The sequence below is a fragment of the Hemiscyllium ocellatum genome, chromosome 1 (assembly GCF_020745735.1).
Source record: "Hemiscyllium ocellatum isolate sHemOce1 chromosome 1, sHemOce1.pat.X.cur, whole genome shotgun sequence".
Taxonomy (NCBI): domain Eukaryota; kingdom Metazoa; phylum Chordata; class Chondrichthyes; order Orectolobiformes; family Hemiscylliidae; genus Hemiscyllium; species Hemiscyllium ocellatum.
The window spans coordinates 88027524-88051082 of NC_083401.1; the positions used below are offsets into that span (position 1 = coordinate 88027524).

Consider the following 23559-nt stretch of genomic DNA (forward strand, 5'->3'; position numbering starts at 1 on the left):
ATCTGTATTCACTGACAGATTGGTTGAATTGTTCTGGTGTCAGTTGCTAGAATAGAATAGCAATCTCTTGTCACTTGTGTTTATGAAAATCCAGTGAGATGGGCATAAGTCGCCATACAATTCAGCGTCATTTTAATTGTAGAAATTATAAAAAGAAATAATTGAGACAAAGTTAGGGCAATATTCGTCTTTTGTTCCCTCCATGGCAATCTGGGTTTATGGCTTGGCAATGGGCCACAAAAAGCCTCCCCTAAGGTATCTAAACAAGGATTTCCAGACTGGACCCACCACACTATCACTTGCCAAAGCCAACACCACAGCCATTGCATCACCGCCATAGCAAGGAGGGACAGACTGGACCTACCAAGTTGCCAATGCTGACACCATTGCCAATTTAGTTGCTGCCCACCCCATAGCCACTGCAGAAACCGCTGTCAGGACAAACAGAACAAACCCACCAATGATGAAGCCTTCGATAAAGCTGCAACCACTATGGCCACGAGGGACGGACATCTGGATACACCATCCTGCCGCAGCTGGCCATCACAAACACTTTTCTCCACCGCAGCTGCAGAAAAAAAGCAAAAGTAAACTTTGATACATAACAAAAATGTTGAAAGCAAAAAAACAAAGAACAATGCACCCAGCCAGGTGAGAGGGCCTGGACACCACCTACTGCTGCCATCTTCAATCGCTGTGTTAAGATCAAGAGATGTTCTGCAGCTCCAACTGATTATACAGTTTTAAACTCATAGAGATGTACAAAATGGAAAAAGACTCTTTAATCCAACTTGTCCATGCTTACCAGATATCCTAAATTAATCCAGTCCCATTTGCTAGCATTTGGCCCATATCCCTCTAAACCCTTCCTATTCATATACTCATCCAGATGCCTTTTAAATATTGTCTTTGCACCAGCCTCCACCATTTCCTCTGGTAGCTTACTCTACATGAGAAGGTTGTCACCTTAGGTCCTTGTTAAATCTTTCCCTTCAACTTAAATCTATGCCGTCTAGTTTTGGACTCCTTCACCCCAGAGAAAAGACCTTGGCTATTCCCCCTATTCATGCCCCTCACGATTTTATAAACCTCTATAAGATCACCCCTCAGCCTCCGATGCTGCAGGGAAATTAGCCCCAGTCTATTCAGCCTCTCCCTATAGCTCAAATACTCCAAACTTAGCAACATCTTTGTAAATCTTTTCTGAACTCTTTCATGTTTCACACCATCCTTCCAAAAGCATGGAGACCAGAATTGGATGCAGTATTCTAGAAGTGGCCTAACCACTGTCCTGTACAGCTGCAACATGACCTCCCAACTCCTACACTCAATGCACTGACCAATAAAGACAAGGATACGAAATGCCTTCTTCCCTATCCTATCTACCTGCGACTCCACTTTTAAGGAACTATGAACCTGGTCTCTTTGTTCAGCAACACTCTCCAGGACCTTACCATTAAGTGTATAAGTCCTGCCCCATTTGCCTTTCCAAAATGCAGCACCTCACATTTACCTAAATTAAACTACATCTGTCACTCCTCAGCTCATTGGAGATAACCTTCTTCATTGTCACTACACCACCCATTTGGTGTCACTTGCAAACTTATTAACCATACCTCCTATATTCACATTGCTTTTCTTCATTTATACAAATGATTCCAGTGGACCCAGCACCAATCCTTGTGGCACACTGCTGGTCAAAGGCCTCCAGTCTGAAAAGCAGTCCTCCACCACCACTCTCTATCTTCAACCTTTGAGCCAATCCTTTATTCAAGTGACTAGTTCTCCCTGTATTCCGTGTGATCTTACCTTGCTAACCAGTCTACCATGAGGAACCTTGTTGAATGCCTTACTGATGTCCATATAGATCATGTCCACCGTTCTGTCCTCATCAGTCCTCTGTTACTTCTTCAAAAAATTCAAATTTGTGAGACATGATTTCCCATGCACAAAGCCATATTGACTGTCCCTGAGCAGTCCTTGCCTTTCCAAATACATGTAAATCCTGTACCTCAGGATCTTCTCCTCCTCCTTGCCCACCACCGATGTCAGGCTCACTGGTCTATAGTTCCCTGCCATTTTCTTACCATCTTTCTTAAATAGTGGCACCAAGTTAGCCAAACTCCAGTCCTCTGGCACCTCACCTGTGACTATCGCTGATACATGTATCCCAGCAAGGGCTCCAGCAATCACTTTCCATGTGCTTTCCACAGAGCTCTAGGGTACAACTGATTAGGTTGTAATCTGGGGTGGCACAGTAACTCGGTGGTTAGCTCTGCTGCCTCACAGAGCCTGCGACCCAGGTTCCATTCTAGCCTTGGGTGACAGTCTGTGTGGAGTTTGTACATTCTCCCAGTGTCTGTGTGGGTTTTCTCTGGGTGCTCCAGTTTCCCCCCACAATCCAAGATGTGCAGGTCAGGTGAATTGGCCATGCTAAATTGCCCATAGTGTTAGGTGCATTAGTCAGGGGTAAACTTAGGGTAGCTGAATGGGTCTGGGTGGGTTACTCTTCAGAGGGTAGTTGTGGACATGTTGGGCTAAAGGGCCTGTTTCCACACTGTAGGAAATCTAATCTAATCTTAAGGTCCCGGGGATTTATCCACCTTTGTGTTTTAAAACACCCAGCACCACCACCGCTGTAATATGGACATTTTTCAAGATGTTTTCTAGCTTCCATATTCTTCTACAAAGTAAATACTGATTTTACTTGATGGTGCTGGACAATGCAAACTGTATTCCACTAACTGGTGGGTACAAAGGGACTTTCAAGGCACCCACCTTATTAACTAAATTAAAATATTAAAATACCAGCTCCAGGCCTAATGAGAAATCATGACAGCTAATTGTAAATAAGGTAGTTATGGAGATTTCATGGAGACATTGACATGCAGGTTTTGATGAAGCATTTTCCCTTTTTATTTGAAATTTAACATTATATAGCAGGCCAAACTTTCTAAATTTCCACAGAGGACAATGAGCTCTGACAACAACATCAATTGTGGGTGCAATCCCCATACTTGACCAGTTATTCATTGATGAACAAAGAATTTATTTTTGTTTTAAACCATTCTATTCCAGTATGTTATCCATGCAACAGATGGGATTTGAACCCAGATCGTCTGGTTCAGAGGTAGAGACATTACCGCCGCACCACACGTCACTCTTATAAAGTTTCTGGAATAACTTAATATTATGATCACAAGTGCTTAGCACATAGGTCAGCTAATAAAGGTACATCTTTGAGGTGCCTTACAATGTTTTGGAATTTTGTTTTTTTTATTGGTATTGTATTTTATTTACTTGTGTCTATACTTAGAATGTTTGCAGTGTGAAAAAAATTGATGTGATTTATGTCAGAGATTATTTTGTCTACAATATGATTGCTTGTAAATTTGTTTGCTGATGTATGGTGCAAAGTATGATTTTGTGGTGAAATTATGATTGCAGAAAATATTATTTTATCTTTAGAACAGTTGGACAACAAAAACTTGAAATAGGTATTAGATAACAAAAATGTGAAATGCACTCAACTGGTAAGAAAGAAGAAAATCAATAAATATTGATAAATACTTGGGTCACGATAATGAGGGCTGGAGTTGAACAGTTTGAACTGTAGGGAATGGCTGAATAGACTGGGACTATTTTCCCTGGAGTCGCAGAGGATGAGGGATTACCTTAAAGAAGTTTATACAATCATTAAAGGGCATGGATAGGGTCTTTTTCCCAGGGTAGGGGAGTCCAAAACTAGAGGGCATAGATATAAGGTAAGAGCGGAAAGATATAAAACAGATCTAAGGGGCAACCTTTTCATGCAAAGGATGGTGCGTGTATGGAATAAGCTGCCAGAGGAAGTGGTGGAGGCTGGTACAATTAAACAATTAAAAGGCATCTAGGTGCATACATGAATAGGAGGGGTGGAGAGGGATATGGGCTGAATGCTGGCAAATGGGACTAGCTTAATTTCGGATATCTGGTTGACATGGATGAGTTGGACTGACAGGTCTGTTTCCATTTCAGTATGAGTCCATGAGTATTCCACTGCATCAAAAGAAATAATGTAGAAAATATATTTCCCTTGTCCTAGTTCAGTGCGATTCAATACTGGATACTTCCATGTGATATACAATGTAATTTTATTTGCAATTGTTCTATAGAGCAAAATACGCTCCTTTTAATTGTACTTGTTGTGCAGATCAAGAAATGTTTAGAATATATGATTTATATAATATTACTGAGATTTGTTTTTTTTAGTCTGTGAGCTTCGATCTCCTTCTATGAGCGACTTTTTATGGGGTTTGGAGAATTCCGGCTGGTTGAAGCATATTAAAGCCATTATGGATGCTGGAATATTTATTGCGAAAGTAAGATAATTGATCTAAACTTGCTCCAATGATACTTTTTCGAGTTTTTCTTTTTGTGTTTTGTTTTCTCTTACATTGCCACCATCCTCATCTCTGAGGTGGGACAGCCAGAAGTCACATGACACCAGGTAATAGTCCAGCAGGTTTATTTGAAATCACATGCTTTTGAAGCATTGCTCTCTCATCAGCTGAAGTGTTCATGAACCTGGTGTCATATGACTTTTGACTCTGTCCGCTCCAGTCCAAAACCAGCACCTCCACATTGTGGGATAGTCAACATAGGAAAATCTCATTAAAGTTTTGCATGCTGCAGAATAAATTCAATTGTTTTATTTACACATTAGAAAATATGTTGGACAAGATTAAAAATAAAATGACACTTGACAATGCTCAAATATAAATATAGAAAAGTCTTTCTAAAGAGCCCTCAGTAAGCTCTGGTTTTGTTCAACATAAGAACTCTGTATTTTCATGTTGCAAATTAATAAACCATCTTCAGTATTTTTTTTTAGCTTCTTAAAGAACAAAACACAATTTTGTTAATATATCACCGCCATTTGATATGGGGTTCCTTATCCTGATCCGCTGAATCAGGGCCATGAGGCTGCGAGAACATAGCCTTTACATTCTTTTGATGTAAATATGATGTAATATTTTGTTGTTTCAGGCAGTTGCTGAGGAAGCAGCCAGTGTTTTAGTTCACTGCTCAGATGGTTGGGATAGGACAGCACAGGTTTGCTCCATAGCAGGCCTGCTACTTGACCCATTTTACAGAACCTTAAAGGGATTCATGGTAAGCAGAGTACAACGCAACAAAGGATAAAGGGGAGCAGATAGATGCAAGTCTTCATGTCAATGTTTTTATTAGCGGTTTTTAAAAAATGTTGTTAAACCCTTATTTAGAAAACTCAAATGTGCTGAGGTTTTTATGAATTTTTTTTTTGAAAAATTGTTTGTGGGATGTGGGCCTTGTTGGTTAGGGCTGAATTTATTGCTGATCCCTAATTGCTTTGAGAAGATGGTGTAGAGCTGGCTTCTTGAACACCTATGGTCCTTGGGGAGTAGGGATACCTACAGTGCTGTTAGAAAGGGAGTTCTAGGAATTTGACCCAGTGGCAATGAAGGCACAGTAATGTAGTTACAAGACTATTAATTAATGACTTGAAGCAAATAGAGAAGGCTAGGCCGACAATGTGTTGCAGCTGCAATATGTGGGAGTTGACAGACACAAGTGCTATCTACCATGACCACATCTATATCAAGTATTACTTGCTCAAGGAACTTTGACTCAGACTTGTTGAGCTGGAGTCTGAGCTGCAGATACTACAACATATCAGGGTGAGACAGAAACCCCTGGATACTGTTTCAGGATGCAGTCCTACTCCTTAGATAAACTACATCAACTTTGACTGTGGTCAGGGATAGGTTTGGTGTGACTATGAGTGAATAGTCTGGGGATCCAGAATGTTGCTTTGAAGAAATGTGAGCCCATGCTTTTGTCTAATAGGTAAGAGGTTTTTGCTGCTGATGTAGGCAAAAGCACAGACTGCAGGTAGGATGTGCAAACTGACCATGATGTGTCCAGAGTCCCATTCTGGGGAGGGTGGGTGGGGGAGGTGTATCAAAAAGGATAGCGTAGTTAAAGGAATGGGTACTGTTCTCTACAGCAAAGATAGCGATTCAATGCCTGTGCTGCCTTCCTAATGTGAAAAGGAATCTTATCTGGGTTGGAGAGGAACTTGAATTGAGAGGGGAAGTTGTTGTGATCCACATCGGTACCAATGACAGGTACAACTAGGAAAGAAGCTCTGCTGGAGGATTTCGAGCAGTTCAGGGGTGAATTTAAAAGTAGAACCACAAAGTTAACGATCTCTGCATTACTACCTGATCCATATGAAAATTAGTGGAAGGTGAATAATATTGATAAATGTGTGGCTCAAAGATTTGTGTGGGAGAAATGGATTCCAATTCATAGGGCACTGACATTAATACTGAGGAAAGAGAGAGCTTCATTTAAATCATGCAGTGTCCTGGTGAATAGTAGAACTAGGGTTGAATTCAGGATTGAAACTAAGTAGAGGGTAAAGAGTGGGTTCGCTTGAAGAGACCTTTAATAAATAAAAAAAAAACAGGAGAGCAGAGGTGCATGGCAGTGGAGATGCAAATGCAAATCAAAGTGAGAAAATGTGCAGAAAATATAAGCAAAAGTATATATTAAATATTAGAATCAGAGTAAGTAATGAAGTCAAGGCTTAAAGCTCTTTTATATGCATGCATGTAGCATTTGTAATAATTGACGAGAGACAGCACGAATAGAAATCATTGAATATACTTGATTGCCAGAGATATGGTTACAGGGTGACCCAAGACTGAGAATGTCAAGCCTGGGAATTCAGTATTTCAAGGGCATTGAATATTTTGGAAGAATAAACAAAAAGGAACAAGATATGGGCTAGCTGTTAATTAAAGAAGATACCAGTTTTGTGGTACATAATGCTAGAAGTGCAACAGATATAGAATCAGTTTGGGTGGAAATAAGGCATAGCAAGAGGAAGAAGTCATGTTGGGAGTCATTGTGAAGAGTTGCCTCACTACAGGATAAAGTATAAATTGAGAAATAATGGAGGCTTGTAAGAATGGTCCTGTAATTGTTGTGGGTGATTTAACCTGCATATAGACTGGACAGAAGAGATAAACAAGGGTGACATGGAAGAAAAATGTGGAGAGTGCATCAGGGATAGTTTCTTAGACCAGTACATTGCAAAGTCTATCTGGGAACAGACCATTTTGGATCCAGTATAGATTTGGTATAAAATGAGTTGGTTGACTTGCTGAAGAAGCCACAGTATTTATATGGCTGATTCATTTCCGTTTCTTGTCAGTGGTAACCCCTAGACTATTGATAGCGGAGAATTCAACGAGGGTAATGTCACTGAGTTTTAGTGGGGGGTTTGTTAGATTCAGTCATGTTTGAGATGGCTATTATCTGGAACTTAGGGAGTATGTGTTAGTTGCCATTTACCAGGATGTATCCATGCCAGATCCCTGCCTGGGCAAATGTGGAGGATTGGCAAGAAAGGAGTATCTGGTTGTGAAACTAACTATCAAATCCAAAAATGAGGATTTAGATGAAGGTCACTGTGGCAATTCGTGTAACACAGGGAAAAGCTGAATGAGAAACCATTACTGTCTGGACAAAAACAGAAATTTCTGGAGATACTTAGCAGATCTGGCAGAATCATGTGGAGATAGAAACCAAGTGAATATTTTGAGTCCAGTGGCCCTCCTTCAGAATTGATGGCATTTTGGAAAAAGTGGTTTTATCTTGATGGCCGGGTGTAGAGGGAGTTGGGTGAAAGGAATAGAGGAGTAAACAAACAGGTGGAGATGGAGCCCAGAGAGAGAAGTTGGACAGACAAAGGAATTGTTGATAGTAAGCCAGGGAAGAAGAAAAGTTAGGTGGGTGATAGTTGGGATTATGAGAGGGTGAAAATGGGATAACTGTATTGAAAGCAACCCATTTCATGACAGGACCTAGGGTGTACAGGGGTGGACAAAAGACTTGAAGGAGTTGTTCAGGCTCAAAAATAACTGAACTCGATATTGAGTCCTGAAGGCTACTGGGTCTCCAAGTGGAAAATGAGATTCTATTCTCCCAACCTGCGCTGAGCCTCACTGGAGCACTGCAGCAGCCCAAGACAGGTATCTGGGCTAGGGCAGACTGGAAGTTCTTAGACTTCTCAACATTGAAAGCAAATGATTGAGAATGATCTTATAATGATATGAGGGGATTTTGCTTACATTTAAGGTAAATGGAATGCAATGGGTAAACTTTGAGCACAATTGCAGTCTAAATCGTGATACTAGAACAAAGGGACATAATTCCATCTAATAAAGCATAAATTTGGGGCTAATATTGAAAAGTTAGTTTTAATATGCAGTGTTTCATATGACTGCTATGATATGTAGTGATGGAAAAATTCCTTAACACAATTTTGTGTACGCTTAGAAACCTTAACGTGTGGAGTGGGTGACATTTTGAGGAGCACTCAGGAGCTAGAATTCCTGGCAGTGTAGTACCAACAGCATGTGTACCTTAAAAACTAAAAGCAGAATATTACAAATTTAGAGTTGCATCCATTTCACTAGATCAACTGTTATAAAAACAGATGAAGTCAAATGTATAATGTATCCACAAAAACTGTTCAAGGTGATATTGTTCTGATGGTCCCACTGTGATTATTCTAAATCAGCAAAGTGGGAATAATCAGAATGGTCCCTTGTGAATGACTGAAGCCCTATCTGTACATATTAGGTTCCATGGTGGAAATTCTAAGTGTGAAATGACTTGGCATGTCCTGAGGTTATTAACAAGTGTAATTTATTTATTTATTTCTTAATGCACATTGACTAGTTATTCTATTTTTCAACCATAACATGAGGGATTTGTAAAATCAATTACTTTGTGTTATTGTCATGATTGTAATTTTGTAACGTCCTTTTCATAATTTTAATATAGGTTTTAATTGAAAAAGATTGGGTTTCTTTTGGACACAAGTTTAATCACAGGTAAGCATATTCCTTAAAGTATATTCATAATCTTTTCCTAATGCCAAAATATATTGATTAAATTATTAAAAAATATCAAATTTAACCAGTGTTCGAGAAATTCAAGTCCCCAAAGAAGAAATATTCATTATATTGGTAAGTTGAATAGTTATGATGACAGATTTGTTCTGCATTTTCCTTCTATATTATTTCTCAGATAAAATTATGGGTAGCTTATCTCTAATGCTTTTTGTAGTTGCTTGCCATACTCAATGCTAGGTATCTGCGTTCATGGCAAATTTACTCCTGCAATATTTTTCCTCTGCACCCAGTGTCTGATAGCGTAATTAATTTGGGAACGTACTAACTGTTGATGAGAAGGAGAAGCTTTTCCACACCCATTGGGAGGCTGCAAGAATGGCAACTTTTAGAGGGAACAATTTATATTTTGTGAAGTGGGGTTGGCAAGTGGACCTTGATATTCCTGGCGAATCAGGACCAGTTGCCCCCAAAACCTTTGTTTAGTGTTTTTTTTATAAACAATACTTCTTTGATCTAGAACTGTTACAGGGAATGCACCAGAGAACACTGACTTCAACCTTAGTATAACTGGGTCCTTGAATATACATAGCTTCTAGCAAGTGTAAATGAGCCACAATGTGAGCACAAATGGTAGTCTTAAAAAGTTGTTAGAGTTATTAACACACTCAGGCTTATTGAGTAAGTACTGATCAATCTTTGAACTACATTTAATACTGAATGTTACAGGTGAAATTTTTCCCTCCGTGGTGTGGCATGAGCAGTGGTAGGAAAGATAGGAGAATATGGAGAGAAGTTTTTCAAAAATTGAAACTTGGTATTGAGAAAAGTGTCTGCAGGTTTCCCCACAAACCTTAAAGGGTGACTTTACAATTTCGCTATTGAGCAGCACTACCTTCAATATATTTACATGTCATTAAAGGCTTAACTCTCCTTATTTACATGCCATTTCCAATTCTGGTCTCCTTCCCAGATGGCGCAAATTCCTAACATAAAATCAGAGCCGAGTGTCTAATGGCTGCACTTCATCAAATGCTTGTCGTAATCCTTATGCAAGTACTGCTTCACAACAATGTCACTGCATGCTCAATTCTTTGAATATAGAAGTTGGTTGTGGCAAACCAACAGCCCGTCCATATTATGCCTGTCCTCGGTCAGAGAGGGATTGAGTATCATGGAAGTAGGTGGAAGAGCAGTTAGTAATGATGTGCAGGCAGGAGAGTTTGTGTGGTGTCACCAGTGAGTGAATAGCAAGTGCAGAGGGCAGGAAGGATTGGTAGTTTGTGAGGAGGAAGCGGGTGAGAGACATTGAATGGAAATGATGCAAAATGTTGAGAATTGTAGTCCATGAGTCTTTATAAGAGGTGCGTGTAGTGGTATAGTAAGTACATGGCAGCGCTCTGTGATGTTGAAGACAGAATATGATGGCACTTAGTGTTGGGGAGCACAGATCATTGAACTTTTCTCTGTATTGCTGGGCATCCTACTTCACTCAGGACACAGCACTGATTCTGGTGGCAATTTGGGTTCAAATTAGCTTGAACTGGTGGTGTGGCCTCCTGTGCTAATCTTGTCCCTTGGACCTGTAATTTGCTGAGCTTGTTCGGTGAAGACAGACACAAAAAGTCAGTTAGCTTTTCTAATATTTCCCTATTCTCCATTATTGATTCTCCTAATTCTGTAAGAGGCCCATTTCTTTTATTGGTCAGATATTTTCTGTTCATGAACCTGTGGAAATATTTACAGTCTTTTTTTGATTTTCATTTACTTCCCTGAATAGATCTTAGATCTGTTTTGGTGGATAAATCCCCAGGGCCTGATCAGGTGTACCCGAGAACTCTGTGGGAAGCTAGAGAAGTGATGGCTGGGCCTCTTGCTGAGATATTTGTAACATCGATAGTTACAGGTGAGGTGCTGGAAGACTGGAGGTTGGCTAACTTGGTGCCACTGTTTAAGAAGGCGGTAAAGACAAGCAAGGAAACTATAGATTAGTGAGCCTGACCTCTGTGGTGGGCATGTTGTTGGACGGAATCCTGAAGGACAGGATGTACATGTATTTGGAAAGGCAAGGACTAATTAGGGGTAGTCAACATGGCTTTGTGCGTGGGAAATCATGTCTCACAAATTTGATTGAGTTTTTTTGAAGAAGTAACAAAGAGGATTGATGAGGACAGAGTGGTAGATGTGATCCATATGGACTTCAGTAAGGTGTTCGACGAGGTTCCCCATGGGAGACTGAGTAGCAAGGTTAGATCTCATGGAATACAGGGAGAACTAGCCATTTGGATACAGAACTGGCTTAGAGGTAGAAGACAGAGGATGGTGGTGGAGGGTTGTTTTTCCGACTGGGTGCCTGTGACCAGTGGAGTGCCACAAGGATCGGTGCTGGGTCCTCTACTTTTTGTCATTTACATAAATGATTTGGATGCAAGCATAAGAGGTGCAGTTAGTAAGTTTGCAGATGACACCAAATTTAGAGGTGTAGTGGACAGCGAAGAGGGTTACCTCAGAATACAACAGGATCTGGACCAGATGGGCCAATGGGCTGGGAAGTTGCAGATGGAGTTTAATTCAGATAAATGCGAGGTGCTGCATTTTGGGAAAGCAAATCTTCGCAGGACATATACACTTAATGGTAAGTCCTAGGGAGTGCTGAACAAAGAGAGCTTGGATTGCAGGTTCATATCTCCTTGAAAGTGGAGTTGCAGGTAAATAGTATAGTGAAGAAGGCTTTTGGTATGCTTTCCTTTATCGGTTAGAGAGTTGAGTACAGGAATTGGGAGGTCATGTTGCGGCTGGAATATTGCAATTCTGGTCTCCTTCCTATCGGAAAGATGTTGTGAAATTTGAAAGGGTGCAGAAAAGATTTACAAGGATGTTGCCAGGGTTGGAGGATTTGAGCTATTGGGAAAGGCTGAACAGGCTGTTTTCCCTGGAACATCGGCTACTGAGAGGTGACCTTATAAAGGTTTACAAAATTATGAAGGGCATGGATAGGATAAATAGACAAAGTATTTTCCCTGGGGTCAGGGAGTCCAGAACTAGAGGGCATAGGTTTAGGGTGAGAGGGGAAAGATATAAAAGAGACCTAAGGGGCAACGTTTTCACACAGAGTGTGGTACGTGTGTGGAATGAGCTGCCAGAGAATGTGGTGGAGGCTGGTATAATTGCAACATTTAAGAGGCATTTGGATGGGTATATGAATAGGAAGGGTTTGGAGGGATATGGGCCGGGTGCTGGCAGGTGGGATTAGATTGGGTTGGGATATCTGGTCGGCATGGACAGGTTGGACCGAATGGTCTGTTTCCATGCTGTACATCTCTATGACTCTATGATTATCCCACATCTTTGTCACTTGTTGCCCAATCAACTAGCTAGGCAAAGTTTTCAATTGAATGTCAGGATACATTAGAAATGGAAAATAAATGGTAAAATTAAGAGAGTAGTTGCATGATTGGCATATCAAGAAAATCAATGGATCATTCTGAGAACTAAAAGATATTCTTGTAATGCACATAAGCTCAATATTTACATTTTCTAATCTATTCAGAAGTAAATTTGCATAGAATGTCAAGTATTTGGAATTCCATTGCCAGTAATTGAAATTTTAAAAGCATAAGTGATGAATATAAGACTGAAGAAAGTATTAGGATGTGGTAGCACGTATACATTTGAAGATTCAGAGGTTTACAGACAATGACAATTCACTGTTTTTATATGTATATGTATTTGTCTTAATTTGTAGTCAAATTATTATGGGCTATTTTCCACTAATATTTTGTTAAACAACATTTTTCTTAAGATTCTTCGTGTTAACTCCCTATAGCAAAAAATGTTTTGAGGATGTATGAAAGACAAACTATTGACCTCCATGGTCAGTTAACGTGGTTGATGCATAAGTGACAGTTCACTCACAGCTGACTGGTTCCTATTCATCTACAGTACATGCCAACAGAGATTCACACAGTAAACTTGGTCTGTTTCACCCAGCTCCTGACTTCATTGGCTTGGTGCAAACATGAACTCTAGAAATGAGGTGAGTGTGACAGCCCTTGACATTAAGGATACATCATGACCAAGTATGCCGAAGCAAAACTGCAATCAATAAGCATCAGGGGCAAACCCTATGCAGGTTCAAGTCATAGCAGGCACATAGCAAAATGGTTGTGATTGTTGACGGTCAGTCATCTCTGCTCCAGGCCATCTCTACAGGAGTTCCTCAGAGTAGTGCCCTCTGCCCAACTATCTACAGTTGCTTCTTCAATAATTTTCCCTCTGTCATAGAGTGAAGATATTTGCTGATGATTGCACCATGCTTAGTACCATTCGCAACTCCTCAGATATTAAAGCAATCTGGACAATATCCAGGCTTTGGTTGAAATGTGACAAATAACATTCCTGCCGCACAAATGCCAGGCAATGATCATCTCCATTAAAAGAGACATTCTCATCACTGCCCCTTGACATTTAATGGTGTTACCAACACTGAATCCCTCATCATTAACATCCTTCGGGTTACCATTGACCAGAAGCTTAAGTGAACTTGCAAAATAAATGTAGTTGCCATGAGAGCAGTCATAGGTTAGGAATACTCCAGCGACTAACTCATCTTCTGAGTCCCCAGAGCCTGTTCACCATCTACAAGGCACAAGTCAGGAGTGTGATGGAATATTCCCCACTTATTTACATGGATGCAGTTCCAAGAACACTCAACAAGCTTGACAACATTGTGGACAAAGCAGCCTGCCTGATTGGCACCACATCTGCAAACATCCACTCCCTCCACTATCGATGCTCCGTAACAGCAGTGTGAACTATCTATAAGATGTACTTCAGAAATTCACTAAAAATCTATAAATCCACATCCGTAAATATATCACCATACCTTCACTGTTGCTGGGTTAAAACCTTGGAGTTCCCTCCATTAAGGGCATTGTAAGTCAACTTCCCACACATGGACTGCAGCAGTTCAAGAAGACAACTCACCACTACCTTCTCAAGGGCAACTAGAAATGGGCAGTGAGTGCTGGCCAGCTAGTGATGCCCTCATCCCACAAGTGAATGAAAAAATTGGAAGAAGTTTAACTAGATTAGATTCCCTATAGTGTGGAAATAGGCCCATCGGTCCAATAAAATCACACCGACCCTCCGAAGAGCAACCCACCCAGACCCATTCCACTACATTTACCCCTGACTAATACACCTAACACTACAAGCAATTTTGCATGGCCAATTCACCCAACCTGCACATCCTTGGATTGTCAGAGGAAACCCACGCAGATACAGGGAGAATGTGCAAACTCCACACAGACAGTTGCCCAAGACGGGAATTGAACCCGGGTCCCTGGCGCTGTGAGGCAGCAGTGCTAACCACCGTGCTGCCCTTCTTCTAGGTCAAATATAAAAATGACAAACAGCAGTGGACCCAAAGCAAGATCCTTGTGGTACACCACTAACAACTAAACTACCACCCTCTGTCTTCTTTCAGCTCACCAATTTTGGTTCCAACCTGTTTTTTCCTTTTAGAAAGGTAAAGTTGTTGGACAGTTTCTAACATTTTACTGCATTTGAATGATTAAATGGCCTGCTTTCAATGGTTTGTTGACTTTTCACTGAACAAATAGTGCACACGAGGTTTATATTTGAACCTGGCTTTTACTGACCTTGGATTGTTGCATCATACACTATTTTCAAACATTCTTTTAGGAAATGAAAATCACAAACACTGTACAAGATGATATTTTTTAAAATAAAAAGTTTAAATTACAAAGCATTATTCAGGTACTTTAAACTCAGTGGGTTTTTATTGAGGATAATTATCAGGTCTTAGAAGAAAAGGGTGTGCTAAAGATCCAGCAACATCTTTTACAAAATATTGAAGTTGCTTGTGTGTAGAAAAATGTGACTGAAATATTTATATATCACTACATTTGTTGCTCAAGAATCTGTAATTGGAGAAAAGGAAAACTTGAAGAAAACTAGAAAAATTATTAGAACAAAATTGTGACTACATAACAAAAACAGCTTACTATTTCTTGTAAATTTACAAGTTTGTACAAAAAGGATCACAAATATAAGAGAGTCACTAATAAATCTAATAATATTTTCAGGTGAAATTTCTTTACTTCTTTCTACTCAGTGAAAACATAGTACATATTCTTAACTTTCAGTATACAAACTTTATTCAATGTGACTGTTTTTAAAAGAAAAGTTTAAGTTTAGTGTGCTGCAAAATTGAACATTGAAGTTCAGATAACCAGGTCAGTTTCTTCAAAAAAGTGCCTCACTGGTTCAGAGGGACAAAAGGATAAATTCATCTTTTTAAAATGAACTCAAAATCAAGTTAAACAGCCCCTAATCAGGCACTATAACAAAAAGGCAAACTAACACTCAACAGAAACTTTAAGGCCAGCATTTATTACCCTGCAGTCCATGTGCTGTAGTTAGACCTACAATGTACTTAAGGAGGGAATTCCAGGATTTTGATCCAGTGACGGCAAAGGAATAGCAATACATTTCTGAGTCAGAGTGGTGAGTGGCTTAGAGCAGAATTTGTAGGTGGTGATGTTTCTATGTATCTGCTGCCCTTGTCCTTTTCAATGGAAGTAGTTGTGGGTTTAAGAGGTGCTGTCTAAGGATGTTTGGTGAATTTCTTCAGTGTATCTTGTTGATATGTACATGCTGCTCTTGAGCATCAGTGATGGAGGAAATGGATGCTTGTAGACCTGGTACTAATCAAGCGGGCTGTTTTGTCCTGGATGGTGTCAAATTTTTAAGTGTTATTTCATGAGGTTCAAGTTAGTGCTTGAGTACAATTCTGCTGCTGCTGCTGATGGTCCATAGTGCCTCATGAATGCCCAGTCTTGAGTTGCTAGATCTGTTTGATGTCTGTCCCATTTTGGACAGTGATAGTGCCACACAACACGATAGAGGGTATTCTCAATTTGAAGGGACTTTGTCTCCACTGGACTGTGCAATGGTCACTCGAACTGATACTGTCAGGGACAAATGCATCTGCAGCCAACAGATTGATAAGTAAGAGGTCAAGTATGCTTTTCCCTCTTGTTGATTCCCTTATCACCTGCTGCAGGCCTAGTCTGACTAGCTCAATCAGTAGTGCTGCTGCTGAGCCACTGTTAGTGATGGATATTGAAATCCCCCACCCAGAGTACATTTTGCATCTTCGAGTAATCATTTGGCAAGGCAATCATGTTTATTGCTCTTCTGGTTCAGTTTAGTGCTGAATATAAAACGAGGCAACAGCAGGAAGGGTATAGTGCCTATGTTTTAAGAACTGGAGGCTGCAGCATTGTGAAGCCTCCAAGACTGTTCCCTTTCGGGTCATGAATACAGCAAATTGACCTGCTGATTAAATGAGAGCGCAGGAGACTATTGCCATAACCTTCAGGAAGTTTGTCCCTTTGAGAGAATCCTGAGGTGTCTTTGGCATAGCACTTTCCTCAGAGTGAAGTTGTCGTTTTGATCAGGTCTGTAACCAAGATAATCCTGTGAATTATGAACTGTTCTTTCTACGTGTAACTTGTAATAATGTGCTATTCTGTACAACTGGAATTTTCTTGAGCGTGTTTGGGTACTTACAAGAATACTTCAGTCACAAAGTATACTTGACAGTAAACAAGGATCTAAAATGAATGGCTCCTTACCCTGCTTGCTGACATCACTGCTGCTGTCTATCAGGAGATTCCTTTAACTTGGCTGCTGGATTTACATTAGAAAAGGAAGTTTTCTTCTCCAACTTAAATGACCTCAGACATTTTCATTGATTATCTCGTCCATCTGCTAATTTACAGACTAGATTTTCCATTTTTTTTAGGAGAGTTATTTTTGGAGAGATGATGCAAAACCTGCTCAATTATCTCCTCCTTCCTCACTTCCAAAGTCCCAGTCACCCCTTCCAGGTGAAGCAGTGCTTTACTTGCTCTTCATTCAATCTAGCTGACTGTATTCGGTGCTCACAATGTGACAACCTCTACTATAAATTCTGTGTCCTTATGATCCTGCCCCACTAGCTACCTGACAAAGGAGCAGTGCTCCGAAAGCTCGTACTTCCAAATAAACCTGTTGCACTGTTAACTTTGTGATTTACAATGGGGAAATGAAGTGCAGACTGGGTGACCAATTTGCAGAACTCCTAAGTTGTCTGCAAAAATGACCCTGAGCTTCCAGTTGCCTGTCATTTCAACACACCATTGCGTTCTGTGTCTAATATGTCTTTCTTGGGCTTGCTGCGGTGCTCCAGTGAAGCTCAGTGCAAGCTGGAAGCATAACACCTCATTTTCTCCTTCTCCTGTGTTCTTACCCCAACTCCCACAAACCTGGACTTGTCATCGTATGTCCTTGATGGAGTGGGAGGGGGAGTTGAAGTGTTCAGCCCCAGGGCGGTGGGGTTGGTGGGTGCGGATGTCCCAGAGATGTTCTCTGAAACGATCCGCAAGAAGGTGTCCTGTCTCCCCGATGTAGAGGAAACCACAGCTGGTGCAACGAATGCAGTAGATGACATTGATAGAGGTACAGGTGAATTTCTGACAGATATGGAAGGATTCTTTGGGGCCTTGCATGGAGGTGAGAAGAGTGGCGTGGGTGCAGGTTTTGCACTTCCTGCAGTGGCAGGGATAGGTGCTAGGAGTGAGGTGTGGGCTGATGGGAGATGTGGACCTGACGAGGGAGTCACGAGGGAATGATGTGTCTGGAATGCTGATAGGGGTGGGGTGGGAAATATATCTCTGGTGGTGGGTTCCGTTTGGAGGTGGCGGAAGTGGCAGAGGATGATGCGCTGTATGTGGAATTTGGTGCGATGGAAGGTGAGGACCAGGGGTTCTGTCCTTGTTGTGTTGGGATGGGTGGGATTCAAGGGTGGTGGTGTGTGAAGTGGAGGAGAATTTGAATATTTTTTCTAAATGTACACTTGCTGCTGCATCATCATTGAGACTAGCTGCAGTTTTAATGATATTGGCTTTCTCCTTTGACATTACCTTCAGTTGCACTGCCAATGTGTGATGTTTAGAGGAGTCACAGCCCTTTTAAATACACAGAGCTACACACGTGCTCAGTAGCAGGAGCAATTCCCTCCAACTCTAGCAGCTTTATTTAAACTTTTCATTTACTTGTTGATTGATCTGTAATGGTGTTGACTAAGTTTGTACCGTACAAATTTGTAGTGCTATTTAAAGTGGGTGAAGTTAACAGGGAGTGGTGTTAAATGTGTAAAGTCCTGGCCAGACTACTTGCTCCCAGTTGTACAGGGATAGAGTCACACAGCACGGAAACAGACTCTTCGGTCAAACCAGTCCATGCTGATTGTGTTCCAAACCAAACCAGTCCCACCTCCCAATGCTTAGCCCATGTCACTCCAAATCGTTCCCATTTACGAACTTATCTAAACTTCTTTTAAACATTATAACTATACCTGCATCCACAACATTCTCTGGCAGTTCATTCCACATGAAGCATTCTGTGTAAAAAAAAAAGTTGTCCCTCATGTCCTTTTTAAATCTTTCTCCTACCAGCTTAAAAATATGCCCCATAGTTTTGAAATTCCTCATCATAGTGAAAAAACCTTTGTCATTCACCTTATCTATGCCTCTCATGGTTGTATAAGGTCACCCTCAATTTCCTGTGTTCCAGTGAAAAAAATTCTCTGTCTTCCCAGTCTATTTTTATAACTCAAATCCTCCCTTCCCAGCAACATCCTGGTAAATCTTTTCTGAACCCTTTCCAATTTAATAATATCCTTCTTATAACAGGGTGACTAGAGCTGCACACAGTATTCCACAAGTGGCCTTACCAACATCCTGTACAACATGACGTCTCAATTCCTCTACTCAAAGATCTGAGCAATGAAGGCAAGTGTGTTAAATGCTGCCTTAACCACCCTGTCTATGTGATGCAAATTTCAAAGAATTATGTGCCTCATTGGAGAAAAGGAGGAGGAGAGGGGACCTAATTGAGGTATACAAGATAATGAGAGGCATAGATAGAGTCGATAGCCAGAGACTATTTCCCAGGGCAGAAATGGCTAACAGGAGGGGTCATAGTTTTAAGCTGGTTGGAGGAAAGTATAGAGGGGATGTCAGAGGCGGGTTCTTTACACAGAGAGCATGGAATGCGTTGCCAGCAGCAGTTGTGGAAGCAAGGTCAGTAGGGACATTTAAGAGACTGCTGGACATGCATTTGGTCGCAGAAATTTGAGGGTGCATACATGAGGATCAATTGTCAGCACAACATCATGGGCTGAAGGGTCTGTTCTGTGCTGTACTGTACTGTTCTATGTTCTGTGTTCTATGTTCTAACTCCTAGGTCTCTCTGTTCTACAGGGCCTAACATTAACTGTATAAGTCCTGGCTTTGTTTGTGCAAGGTGTTCTTTTATAAAGCGATGGTTGCGTTGTTGTACGACCCCGCATTGTAGAAAAATCGCGCTTTAGGAACAGCACTTAAAGTGTTGGTGATATAGTCGTGTTATAGCCAACATACACAGCCATTGAGTTTAGAGATGTACAGCACAGAAACAGACCCTTTGGTCTAACTCGTCCGTGCCGACAAGATAGCCCAACCCAATCTAGTTCCATTTGCGAGCACCCAGCCCAAATCCCTTCAAACCCTTCCTATTCACAAACCCATCCAAATGCCTTTTAAATGTTGCAATTGTATTAGCTGATGAAGGGCTTATGCTCGAAACGTCGAATTCTCTATTCCTGAGATGCTGCCTAACCTGCTGTGCTTTGACCAGCAACACATTTGCAGCTGTGATCTCCAGCATCTGCAGACCTCATTTTTTACTCTACATTGTATTAGCCCTCACCACTTCCTCTGGCAGCTCGTTCCATACATGTACTACCCTCTGTGTGAAAAGGTTGCCCCCTAATCTCCTTTAAATCTTCCCCTCTCACCCTAAACCTATGTCCTTGAGTTCTGGACCCACCCACCCTAGGGAAAAGACTTTGTCTATTTTTCCTGTCCTATGCCCCTCATGATTTTATGAACCTCTATAAGGTCACCTCTCAGTCTCCGATGCTCCAGGGAAAACAGCCCCAGCCTATTCAGCCTCTCCCTATAGCTCAAATCCTCCAATCCTGGCATCATCCTTGTAAATCTTTTCTGAACCCTTTCAAGTTTCGCAACATCTTTCCAATAGGAAGGAGACCAGAATTGCACGCAATACTCCAAAAGTAGCCTAACCAGTGTCCTGTACAACCGCAACATTACCTCCAAATTCCTGTACTCAATACTCTGACTAGTAAATGAAAGCATACCAAACGCCGCCTTCACTATCCTATGTACCTGCGACTCCACTTTCACGGAGCTATGAACCTGCACTCCAAGGTCTCTTTGTTCAGCAACACTCTCTACCACCTTACCATTAAGTGTATAGGTCCTGAAAATGTGTTGCTGGTCAAAGCACAGCAGGCCAGGCAGCATCTCAGGAATAGAGAATTCGACATTTCGAGCATAAGCCCTTCATCAGGATGAAGGGCTTATGCTCGAAACGTCGAATTCTCTATTCCTGAGATGCTGCCTGGCCTGCTGTGCTTTGACCAGCAACACATTTTCAGCTGTGATCTCCAGCATCTGCAGACCTCATTTTTTACTAGTGTATAGGTCCTGCTAAGTTTTCCCAAAATGCAGCACCTCGCATTTAACTAAATTAAACTTCATCTGCCACTCCTCAGTCCATTGGCCCAATTGGTCAAGATCCCATTGTAATATGAGCTAACCTTCTTCGCAGTCCATTACACCTCCAATTTTGTTGCCATCTGCAAGCTTACTAACTACACCTCCTGTGTTGACATCCAAATCATTTATATAAATGATGAAAAGCAGTGACGCAGCACTGCTCCTTGTGGCACTCCACTGGTCACAGGCCTCCAGTCTGAAAAGCAACCCTCCACCACCCCCCTCTGTCTTCTATCTTCAAACCAGTCCTGTATCCAAATGGCTAGTTCTCCCTATATTTTGTGAGGTCTAGCCTTGCTAACCAGTCACCCAAGGGGAACCTTGTTGAATGCCTTACTGAAGTCCATACAGATCATGTCTACCGCTCTGCCCTCATCAATCCTCTTTGTTACTTCTTCAAAAAACTCAATCAAGTGTGTGAGACATGATTTCCCATGCACAAAGTTACGTTGACTATCCCTAATCAGTCCTTGCCTTTCCAAATACATGTACATCCTGTGCCTCAGGATTCCCTCCAACAACTTGCTCACCACTGACATTGGCTCAACAGTCTGTAGTTCCCTGGCTTGCCCTTACCATCCTTCTTAAACAGTGGTGCTATGTTAGCCAACCACCAATCTTCTGCCAACTCATCTGTGACTATTGATGATATAAATATCTCAGCAAGGGGCACAGTAATCACTTCCTTGGCTTCCCACAGAGTTCTAGGGTACACCTGATTAAGTCATGGGGATTTATCTACATTTGCGTTTCAAGATGTCCATCACTTACTTCTCTGTAATATGGACATCTTTCAAGATGCCACCATCTATTTCCCTACATTCTGTATCTTCCATGACCTTTTCCACAGTAAACACTGTGGAAAATACTCATTTAGTATCTCCCCCATCTCCTGCAGCTCCACACAAAGGCCACCTTGCTGATCTTTGAGGGGCCCTATTCTCTCCCAACTTACCCTTTTGTCCTTAATGTATTTGTAAAAACCCTCTGAAGTCTCCTTAATTCTATTTGCCAAAGCTATCTCATGTCCCCTTTTTGCCCTCCTGATTTCCCTCTTAAGTAGATTCCTACTACTTTATACTCTTCTAAGGATACACTCTATCTATCCTGTCTATATCTTACATATGCTTCCTTCTTTTTCTTAACCAAATCCTCAATTTCTTTAGTCATCCAGCATTCCCTACACGTACCAGCCTTTCCTTTCAACCTGACAGGAATATACTTTCTCTGGACTCTCATTATCTCATTTCTGAAGGCTTCCCATTTTCCAGCCGAACATCTGCCCCTGTCAGCTTTTGTAAGTTCTGGCCTTGTCAAAATTAGCTTTCTGCCAACTTATAACTTCAACTTTTAGATCTGGTCTATCCTTTTCCATTACTATTTTAAAACTAATAGAATTATGTTCGCTGGCTTCAACTGACACCTCAGTCATCTGCCCTGCCTTATTTCCCAAGAGTAGGTCAAGTTTTGCACTTTTCCTAGTGGGTATATCCACATACTGAATCAGAAAATTTTCTTGTACACACTTAACAAACTCTTCTCCATCTAAACCCGTAACACTATGGCAGTCCCAGTCTATGCTTGGAAAGTTAAAATCCCTTATCATAACCATCCTATTATTCTTACAGATAACTGAGATCTCCTTATAAATTTGTTTCTCAATTTCCTGCTGACTATTAGGGATCTGTAATGCAATCCCAATAAGGTGATCACCCCTTTCTTATTTCTCATTTCCACCCAAATAACTTCCCTGGATGTATTTCCGGGAATATCCTCCCTCAGTACGGCTGTAATGCTCTCCCTTATCAAAAATGCCACTCCCCCTCCTCTTTTGCCTCCTTTTCTATCCTTCCTGTAGCATTTGTATCCTGGAACATTAAGCTGCCAGTCCTGTCCATCCCTGAGCCACATTTCTGTAATTGCTATGATATCCCAGTCCCATGTTCCTAACCATCCCTTGAGTTCATCTGCCTTCTCTGTTAGGCCTATTGTGTTGAAATAAATGCAGTTTAATTGATCAGTCCAACCTTGTTCTCTGCTTTGTCCCTGCCTGTCCTGACTGTTTGACTAGTTTTTTTCAACTGTACCAGTTTCAGATTGATCTCTTTCCTCATTATTTCCCTGGGTCCTAATCCACGTCTTACTAGGTTACTTCCTCCTGAGCAGCTCTAGCCAATCTCTCTGCCAGTATACTAGTCCCCTTCCAATTCAGGTGCAATGAGTTCTTGTTGTGTAGGTCACTTCTACCCCAGAAGAGATTCCAGTGATGCAAAAATGTGAATCCTTCTCTTCTGCACCAACTCCTCAGCCATGCATTCATTTGCTCTATCCTCCTGTTCCTATCCTCACTGGGAGTAATCCAGATATTAATACTCTCAAGGACTTCCTTTGTAAATTCCTGCCTAACTCTATATCATCCCTTCAGAATCTCATCCCTTTCCCTTCCTGTGTCATCGGTTCCAATATGTACAATGACCTCCTGCTGATCCTTCTCCCCTATGAGAACATTGTGCACCCTCTCTGAGACATCCTTGGTCTTGGCACCAGGGAGGCAAGACACCATTCTGATTTTTTGCTGCTGGCTGCAGAACCGTTTGGCTGTGCCTCGGACAGGAGTGCCCCCTAACACAATTATTCTCTTGGAACCTGACATACCCCTCATTGCATTAGAGCCTGTCTTGATACCAGAAACTTGGCTGTTCATGTTACATTCCCCATAGAATCCATCACCTCCTACATTTTCCAAAACAGCATACTTGTTTGAAATGGGGATAGCCACAGAAGACTCCTGCACTAGCTGCCTACCTCTCTTACCTTTCCTGGAGTTAACCCATCTATGTGGCTATATCTGTGACATTTCTCCCTTCCCATAACTGCCATCCATCACACCCACTTGCTCTTGTAAGTTCTTCATTGCC

At 41.3% G+C, this 23559-nt stretch overlaps 1 protein-coding gene across 1 annotated transcript in view; it reads left to right on the forward strand.

Annotated features, from left to right (window-relative positions):
* Positions 1-23559, forward strand: part of mtmr7b (myotubularin related protein 7b) — an 82730-nt gene that overhangs the window by 35405 nt on the left and 23766 nt on the right. Inside the window, exons 8-10 of the mRNA XM_060830554.1 lie at positions 4252-4361; positions 5029-5154; positions 8881-8930. Coding sequence (XP_060686537.1) covers positions 4252-4361; positions 5029-5154; positions 8881-8930 — 286 coding nt within the window. The remainder of the gene's footprint in view (positions 1-4251; positions 4362-5028; positions 5155-8880; positions 8931-23559) is intronic.